General features: G+C 47.3%; 1 protein-coding gene across 2 annotated transcripts in view; it reads left to right on the plus strand.

The window, feature by feature from the left end:
* The window catches only part of FBXL7 (F-box and leucine rich repeat protein 7), a 415,530-nt gene extending 405,891 nt beyond the window's left edge, over positions 1 to 9,639 (plus strand). For both annotated transcript variants that reach the window (XM_060146894.1, XM_060146895.1), the window contains 2 exons: positions 87 to 698; positions 8,139 to 9,639. In XM_060146894.1, the coding sequence (XP_060002877.1) occupies positions 87 to 698; positions 8,139 to 8,875 (1,349 nt within the window). In that variant the 3' untranslated portion in view covers positions 8,876 to 9,639. The remainder of the gene's footprint in view (positions 1 to 86; positions 699 to 8,138) is intronic.
* Positions 9,640 to 9,988: the final 349 nt, after the last annotated feature.

The raw sequence follows: 9,988 nt of genomic DNA on the forward strand, positions 1-9,988 counted from the left end.
GGCCTGAGTGTCACCTCCCTTGCCTCCTTCCCAGGGCTCCGCTCTGGCCATCCTTAACCCTTTGCTCTATCTATGTCCTTTGCCAGACTCCGACCTGAGCATGCGCACACTGAGCACGCCCAGCCCAGCCCTGATATGTCCACCCAACCTGCCGGGATTTCAGAATGGAAGGGGCTCGTCCACCTCCTCGTCCTCCGTCACCGGGGAGACGGTGGCCATGGTCCACTCCCCGCCCCCGACCCGTCTCACCCACCCGCTCATCCGGCTCGCCTCCCGGCCCCCGAAGGAGCAGGCCAGCATCGAACGGCTCCCGGACCACGCCATGGTGCAGATCTTCTCCTTCCTGCCCACCAACCAGCTGTGCCGCTGCGCCCGCGTGTGCCGCCGCTGGTACAACCTGGCCTGGGACCCGCGCCTCTGGAGGACTATCCGCCTGACGGGCGAGACCGTCAACGTGGACCGCGCCCTCAAGGTGCTGACCCGCAGGCTCTGTCAGGACACACCCAACGTCTGTCTCATGCTGGAAACCGTAAGTGTCAGTGGCTGCAGGCGGCTCACGGACCGAGGTCTTTACACCATTGCCCAGCGCTGCCCGGAGCTCCGGCGGCTGGAAGTCTCGGGCTGCTACAATATCTCCAACGAGGCAGTCTTCGATGTGGTGTCTCTCTGTCCCAATCTGGAGCATCTGGATGTGTCAGGTATGTGGCCACTGACCTGCCATCGGCAGGCCCTTCCCAGTGCACCATCCCGAACCCGTAAAGGACACTGCCACCTGGGAAGGGTCCCCCTTGTGATAGCCAGGGGTCAGGAGGTTGACTCTTCTTCCTGAAAGACTGTCTTTACGGAAGCATGACCCTGGGGGCCAGAGGTATGCCTTTCATCAAAGGATGTCAACTTCTTAGAGGAACTAGAGGCACCTTTTGTCCGGCAGTTCAAGTTGGGGTGACTTTTAAGCGTGTCTTTCCTCCCCATCGTTCTCAAAGTAATTTCAGAGCAACCGTAGATAATGGGAACTAAACATCTAATCACAGATAAATAGGAACCAACTCTAACTCAAACGGAGGTAGTTTAGAAAGTGCCCTGACATCCACTGGTTACTGTTTCATGGAGCCTGAGTGCTGTGTCTAAGCTGATTCTGTGTTGTGGCCTGTGATTGTGATTGTTCACCATTTTGCAGACATTGGGGAAAATCCATCATGGCCAAGCACCTCTTCCTATTTCACCCCTACTCTCCTCACCCTTGGGTTGATTTTGCACCTTTTCTCAAGCACAGTTCTCAATTAGTAGTGCAAGGTTAGGGCCCACCAGGGAGAGCCTTTTTAGTTCCTTTTAAAAATGAAGGAAATCCCAGCATGGCTGCTTTGCTTGAAGCCCTCTCTCAGGCAGGAAGAATTAAAACCCAGACTCATACTTAGGCGCCAGACAGACGTGGATCCAGCCGGACTAACAGCCTTTCTTTATCTCATCCACTGCTCAGTCAGAAGACGAACATTCGAGAGGCTGAAATGTGTAAGATGCATCAGGGAGTTAAAGAAATGAACAGCGTGAGCTGCAACCTCAGGGATTGTTGGGGAAGAGGGTCAAGAAGTAAAAACCACTGTGACGGGTGAATAAACAGAATTGGGGATTTGCAAGCATCTGAGGTAAATGATACCCTCCGGCAAAAGCTGAGGTAAAAGTCGCCTGAGCTCGCTCTCTCTTTTGAAAACCGACATCTGAAAATATTTCAGATGACAGTCAATTATTTCTCGCAGATTCTTTCCCTTGCTGGAAAGCAGCTCTTTGCCCCCCTCCTTCAGCTGGCTCCAGGACAAAGCCATAGAAACTGTATGTTCCGTTCGTCATGAGCAGCTGTTGGCATAAAGAAGCAGGAAACTAAAAGGTTTTCTTACATTTTCCCCCCAAGGATTTCTGGAAAAAGAAAGCATTGTGATGTGGTAGAAACTAGTTTCAGAACTCTGTGATTTGGGACAATTCACAGCTTTCTCTAGATGTGTTTCCTCTTCGTTTAAAAAAAAAGGGGGGACAGGGGGCTAAGGGATTGGATTCTTTAACAGGCTAAGATTCTGAAGCCTGTGGGCCTCTTTTATAAACACCTCATTTTCTCAGATTAGAAAATGACTCATTTTTGGAATCCTCATCTTAGTTAAAGGGGCAGCCCATGCACCCTCAGTACAGGCTGCAAGTAATTGTGTTCTGTCCTTGGAGTCCGTTTGAAATTCAGAAATGCAGAAACTACTTTGGCTATTTGAGAATGGAAATTTCTGGGCTTCGATCCTGCTTGGTCCCTTTGCTAACCATCATGGAAGCCTTGATGCCCTTCGTCTTTATCAACCTGCCCCGTTGCAGAACCTAAAATACTTATGTATCTTCCTCACATGTCTTCCGATGACACGCTGTGATCTGGGTATATAAAGACTGTGTGCACAGGGGAAGCTCTGACTCACCGAGAGCACATAACTGTAGATATTGGCAGGAGTGGTGATGGGTGTTTTCAGGTAGATGAACTTGAAGGACCCAACAAGCCATAGGGATGAATTTGTATCACCACCTCTGAACAGTGCCCTCCAGTTCTGAGGGAATCTAGAAATTGTGATTTCACCTATGCCTCGTTCCCTTTGGGTCTTACAGCTGGCCTCTGACAGTGACCACCTCCTCAATGGCAATAAACTTGACTTTGGAAGACTCATCGCTGGTCTAGAGCCTAATTCCCCCAGAGGACGTGAGACTGCCCCTCCCATCCCTAGCATGCCCACCTTGAAAGTTATCTTTTCAAGTCATTGAAAGTTACTAAAACTAGCTCTAGTGTTTTTTCATTAGCACTTATTACCTTTTATTAAAGTTTAGTCAGGGTTCTCCAGAGAAATAGAACCAATCATATATATATAAAGAGATTTATTAACAGGAATTGGCTCACACAATTATGGCATCTGAGAATTCCTACAGTTTACCCTCTGCAAGCTGGAGACCCAGGAAAACCAGTGATGCAGTTAGTCTGAGTCTAAAAGTCTGAGAACCAGGGTTGCTGATGGTGTAAGTCTCAGTCCGAAGGCAGGAAAAGACCACTGTGTTAGCTCAAACATTTAGGCAGAGGGAGAGTTCTCCATCCTCCACCTTTTGTTCTATTCGGACCCTCAACAGATTGGATGGTGTCCATCTGCACTGAGAAGGGCAGACTGCTTGACTGAGTTCCCTGGTTCAAATGTTAATCTTAACCAGAAACACGCTCACAGGCACACCAGAAATAAGGTTTAGCCAAATATCTTGGCATTTCGTCACCTAGCCAAGCTGACACATAAAATTAAATATCACGATTAATAACATCTTTAAACATCAATGGAATATATTAAGACTAACCAATTTTTTTATTTTTTTTTATTTTTTTTTTTTTTGCGGTACGCGGGCCTCCCACTGTCGCGGCCTCTCCCGTTGCGGAGCACAGGCTCCGGACGCGCAGGCTCAGCGGCCACGGCTCACGGGCCCAGCCACTCCGCGGCATGTGGGATCTTCCCAGACCGGGGCACGAACCCGCGTCCCCTGCATCGGCAGGCGGACTCCCAACCGCTGCGCCACCAGGGAAGCCCCTAACCAATTTTTAAAGTATACAATCTTGTGATTATTACAAGTGAAATGGCTTCAAAAGGGTCCCCTGTAATTGGAGATCTGGGAGTCCTCCTTACTATTCTTCCTAATCTTTTATATCAGACCAGTTGAATCCTGTCCCTGTGACTCTACTTCCCCAGAATCTCGAGTCCGTCCCCTCTCCCCTGCCTGCCAGCCTGGATGCGTGCTTCCCCCATCATTGTCCCTACACCCATCTCAGCCTCATCAACCCGCCCTCCACACAGCCAGCCTCCAAAGGGGTGTCTTCAGACTGCAAGTCTCACCATTCATTTTCCTACATAAAATCTCCAATTCCTCCTCACGACATACAGGAAAAAGTTCCTCAGCAGAGTATATATGGCCCTTTGTGAGCTGCCCTTTTCAAGTTCAAACCTCACGCCTTTCCTTTGTAACCTCAGTGCTCCCTTCTATAGAACCAGTTGCATTTCCCAAACACATCATGCCTGTGCACACTGTGATGTATGGGCACTCTCTGACCTGCGTGCCATTCCCTCCTCTGCCCCCTGCCTCTCCCCAACAGCCCTCTTAACAGATTTCTCATTGCTGGAGCCCCAGCGCAAGCATCCCTTAAGTAAAGCCTTCCCTGCCTGATGCCCGGTAAGCTGAAGGTTTCCTCCCAGGTGGCTACCTTTTGAGTATAAGCAGGTAGAGTGTTACTGGGTTTTGCAACTGTATACTTGGATATTTCCAGATTCCTTTCTCTCAATTCATTACAAGCTTTATATGGGCAAAAATGAGGCATATTTTATCTCTGCACTTTACGATATTGTAATGAAGTGAACAGAGGGGTGTCAAAGCCCTAAACAGTCATCTTGACCTCTGAAGCATTCAAACAAAGTTGTCATTGGTTAATACTCTGAACGAGCATTTAGGAAGCTGTGTGCAGTAAATAAAACTTCCTCATTGGGAGGATTAAATGAGTTAATTCATGATAAGTCCTCACATGTGTGTTCTGCTGAAAACTATGTAGTAAGCATTCAATAAATCATAACTGTTATCATCATTTTTGGATTGTCATTGTTATTAAGATGCTTGCAGGGCAGAGGTTGGTCTTCAATGACAGTAGTTGGTCTTCATCAGGCCTTTTATATCCCAGAGAAGTAGATATTATTACCCCAATAATGAGAGGAAGTGGTAATGAAGAGCATATTTGTGAAAGCTAAACCAAATCTGGAATTCATTGAAGATATCCCCAGATTTATTCAACCCATACTGTTCACTCTCTGTTGTGTAATATCCCTACTCCTTACCCTGAATGTTAAGGCAGGCCCCCAAGATCTGAGCCCAATGGACCATTCCCATCTTAGTTGCCATTAAATCCTATGTTCTAGCCTATCAACACTCCTCACTCCCCCTCTGCCTCTATGCTTTCTTGTCTCTCGAATTTGCTCATACTACTACCTTATACTACCTGGGCTCCATATCTGTGTATTAAAATTGTTTCTCTCTTCCAAGAATCCCCATATAGGTATCACCACTCCCAAGACTTCTGATGCCCCAGTGTCTAAATATTCACTTCATGCTGACACATCTACTGTAAATCCCTCATGCAATTCATCAGTTGCATGCTATATATACCATCCCTGCTATATTAGAAACCTTGGATCAGGAAACTTTTCCCTAGTCTGACTGTACAAGTCCTATAATCTCACTGAATCTGAGATGCCTCATCTTTAAAAACTGAAGTTTAAATTGAATGATTTCTCAGGTTCTCTCCATGTCTCTTATGTATGAATGCATCCACTAGCCACAGATATTACCTACTGAGCCATGAACCAGTTTATTTTCTTTCCAACCCAAACTTAGCAAATCTGTAAGAATTAAGGCTAAAGCTTAAATTTTAAATTATTGATCTAAAATGATACAAGCATATCAAAATAGTGTCTTTACCAAAACTGAGCTCAGCTAGTATTTCATTAAATTTGGGGCTTATTTTCAAAAACCAAGCATATATTGGTATTTCCCTGGACCAAATAGAGTATCCTCCCTGGAGTGCAGCAGATTTTACTAGGTTTTTTTTTTTTAATAGGAAACTGGAACTAAGAGTTTAGGAACAAAGGTTGTCATATCATCTTGAAAAACATCACAGATGGGCAACCACTACTGTGAACGTATAAATTCAGCATAAGCAGGATCACAGTCAGTATAAAAAAGAAATTCAAAATAAAGGAAGATTTCCAAGTTAACAGTTGAAGGGTACCAACCACGTTCTGCAAAACCACGGAGCCCACTGGAGTAGTGTGGGCAGCCTCGACAAGCTGCAGCTTTGTTCTCCAGTGTTGGAGTATATGCTTTGCTCCTTCCTGAAATTCTTTGACTTGGTAGCACATGGCTTCTGAACCTCGTTATTCCCATGACCTGAATTTTATACGAGTTTCCTGGGCAGCCTGCCAGGAGTGGGAGGAAAAGTCCCCGTTAGCACTGTCACGTGGTCGTTTAGAAGCCTTGGAGATGACGTCATCAACCAAGGCACAGAGCTGCCAGGGTTGAGGCACCTGTCTTTAGAGCTGCCAGAGGGATTTGGGGAAAGCAAAGAGAAAATGAAAAGTATATATGCAGTCTATGTAGCAGAATGAAATATATGTATACATATACATTTATTTATATAATGTGTATCAGCTATGGCTATTAATTATATTCATATACAAAAAATATACTGTACATATTTTAAAGAGCAATAACCAGTGAACTGAAATACACAGTTAAATGAGGGCTTCATATGTAACTATATATTCATTATATATTATATATATATTATATATGTAATATTCATTATATATAAAATATATAATATATAGTATAAATATATGCATATAAAATGCATATACAAACAGACATTCTTAGGGGAAGGGAGGTTGGAAACAATGTTTCGAGAGGCATCTAAAGATATCTTCCTCAGCACTAATTTCCTTATCTGTAAAATGGATTTTTTTAAGAATCAAGTGAGAAAATGTTTATAAAAGCACTTTGTAAACTTCATAATTCAACATAAATAAGAGGCATTATAATTAACTATAGAACAGATAATCAGTTTTTCGATGTAGGTATACATCAGCCACGGTCAACGTCCCGAGGACATTTAAATGTTGGAAGTTGGATTATCCCATCAGGTCTGCTTAGAAAAGACCGTACGCACTCTATAAATCATTCATTCATTCAACAGATGCTTAGTGAGCACCAGCTGTGAACCAGGTATGAGGGATACAACAGTGAACAGTGCAGAGTCCCTTTTCTTAGGAGCTCACATTCCAGAGTGAGGACAGCAAATACATAAGTGAATAAATAAATATATAGTGCCTCAAGGTGATAACAAGTGCTGAAAATAAATGGGGATACTACTTCATACAGGGTGAAGAAGGAAGAATTGTCCAGTAAAGGGACATTGCTCAGAGACCTAAGAAAGTGGAGGTGGCCCATGGCGCTATCCAGGGAAACCCTGTCCAGTGCACACATGCTGAGGCAGGGGGGCACCTGAGCCATCTGGGAACCAGCAAGGAGGCCAGTAGGGTTGGAAGAGGGGGTAAGAGATAAGGGCACAGGGGTGCAGGTCCTTGGAGGCCCCTTTCGATTTTACACGTGGTGTGAGATGGTACCATCTGAAGGCTTTGAGCATGATAGATGGAATTCTGTTTTCCAGAATCTCTCTGGCTGCTGTGAGGAGAATAGACCATACAGATTGTAAGGGCAGGGCAGGGAAACTGGTTGAGGGGCTAGAGGGATAATCCCGATGACACAATTGTTCTTCCTTGACCAAAGAGTGTTGAACTGAATCCCTAGACAGTCACCTTGTTAGACTAATAACTGTTGGTATATACATTTGCCGTAGTTTTCAGAGTACGTCCGTATCCATTAGCTCTCGTTGCATCCTCATTATACCCCGTGGAGGCATGCCAGCTACTCATCCTCATTTCAGAGGAGAGTCGTGAGACTCAGGAAAGTTAAGCCTCCTGCCTCAGGCCATAAAAAGTAGATCTGAACTGGTTTGTGATTCCCAAGCCAATGCTCTCTTTCTGCCACACCCAGGTCATGGCCAACCCTTCTATCTCATATCTCACTTCTTTGGACCAGACCATTGTAGGGTGAGAACTAACCTTTACTGAGCTTCCCGAACTTTCCAGGGCCAGGGCAGGATATTTACACACAGGGTCTCATTGCCTCTTCACAGCCACCTTGCAGGGAACGTGCTCATCCTTATTTTAAGACAAAGGAAGTACCGAGAAGGATTGATTTGCCCAACGTCAGGCAACTAGTGATGGATCTGGAATTGGAACCGTTATCTTTCTGATTCTAGAGCCCCAAAGCCTCTTAAACCCAAAGTCGTTAAGGGATGAAATGAACATGGAAAGCCCATTCTTGGCGTTCCTCCTCCGTAGGGGCTGGGAAGGGAAGGGGTAACCTCAGGACCTGAATCCAGAGAGGGCTAGCAATCCGTAAAGGAGTCCCGCAACTGCACCCGCACCCCCCCCCCCATTCTCGGAGGTCGCTCTGAGCGTGTGTTCTGTCTCTTCGTGTAGGGTGCTCCAAAGTGACCTGCATCAGCTTGACCCGGGAGGCCTCCATTAAACTGTCCCCCTTGCATGGCAAACAGATCTCCATCCGCTACCTGGACATGACGGACTGCTTCGTGCTGGAGGACGAAGGCCTGCACACCATCGCGGCGCACTGCACGCAGCTGACCCACCTGTACCTGCGCCGCTGCGTCCGCCTCACGGACGAGGGCCTCCGCTACCTGATGATCTACTGCGCTTCCATCAAGGAGCTGAGCGTGAGCGACTGCCGCTTCGTCAGCGACTTCGGCCTGCGAGAGATCGCCAAGCTGGAGTCCCGCCTGCGGTACCTCAGCATCGCCCACTGCGGCCGCGTCACCGACGTGGGCATCCGCTACGTGGCCAAGTACTGCGGCAAGCTGCGCTACCTCAATGCGAGGGGCTGCGAGGGCATCACGGACCACGGCGTGGAGTACCTCGCCAAGAACTGCGCGAAACTCAAGTCTCTGGACATCGGCAAATGCCCTCTGGTCTCCGACACGGGCCTGGAGTGCCTGGCCCTGAACTGCTTCAATCTCAAGCGGCTCAGCCTCAAGTCCTGCGAGAGCATCACGGGCCAGGGCTTGCAGATCGTGGCGGCCAACTGCTTCGACCTGCAGATGCTGAACGTGCAGGATTGCGAGGTGTCCGTGGAGGCCCTGCGCTTCGTGAAACGCCACTGCAAGCGCTGCGTCATCGAGCACACCAACCCTGCCTTCTTCTGAAGGGACAGCTTCCAGCCGTCGCTGTCTTCATACAGACATGAACGAAACAAAATGTTTTTTCAAAGCAGCGTATGAAAGCGCCGACACCCACTCGTAACAGCTCTTTCTTCCAGGAATGTTCTTAGGAATCTGGCTTTTCTTTTTCCTTATTTCTCGTGGGCAACAGAGGTCCAGGAAAGGAGGCTGGGGGGCACATTTCTATCGCAGCCAATGGTTTCTTGGGGGGTCAGGTCATTTGTAGGCAGTTTCTCGTCTCAGAAGGCTGTACCTCAGAAAGCGGATTGCAGTGTGTTGAGGAACGCGCCTTTTTCTCTCTGTCTCCTTCCTCCTGGCCACAGCCCCGAGGTCTACACCCTGGTCCCTCCTACCCCACTGCTCCCTCTCCTACACTGACAGCAAATTATCAGAATAATAATGCTCTCCAGACCGCCTCCTCTTTCAACTTCTTGATTGGCCTAAAGCACATTTTTCAGCCCCACACCCAAGCAAATTCTTGTTAGATAAACGTCACAGCACCTGGTATATATGAAGCGCTTCTAAACCTTTTTAAAGAATCATTGGTGGCAGGCAGCACGGTGGAGGAAGAGACCTGCGTTGTTCCCCCACCTCCCAGCTCTGCCACTTATGAGCTGTGTGACCTTGGGCAAGGCACTTGACCTCTCTGGGCTTCGGCTTCCAGCACCGAATGAGAGGCCATTCTCTGATCTGATCGAGGATTAGCTTCATGCCCATTTTAGAGCTGAGGGAATAGAGACAGCAGTAAACACAGGACACCTCTACCTCTTCCAAGGGTGTTGATTCTGTGAATGCTTTCAGGAGGCACGCCACCACCGGTGTCCTGTATGTCCTTCACTCCGATCTGAGTATCACTCACAGCCTGTTTGTTTTGGTGAGCGAGTCTCTTGGTCATCTTCTCCTGCCCAGCTAGATGGATGGTTTCCGTACACAGATGCTTTCGGCATCACTCCGCTCCACACCATTGTATGGAGGCCATGGGATTCCTAATCACAGCAAAACCCACATCCCCCAGTCAGGTTGATCTTTCTGAGTGGTTTCAAGTAGGAGGAAAGGCACTCATAATTTTTAATTAACAAGGGAGGCCCAAGAGAACAC

Source organism: Lagenorhynchus albirostris, chromosome 3 (assembly GCF_949774975.1).
Source record: "Lagenorhynchus albirostris chromosome 3, mLagAlb1.1, whole genome shotgun sequence".
Taxonomy (NCBI): domain Eukaryota; kingdom Metazoa; phylum Chordata; class Mammalia; order Artiodactyla; family Delphinidae; genus Lagenorhynchus; species Lagenorhynchus albirostris.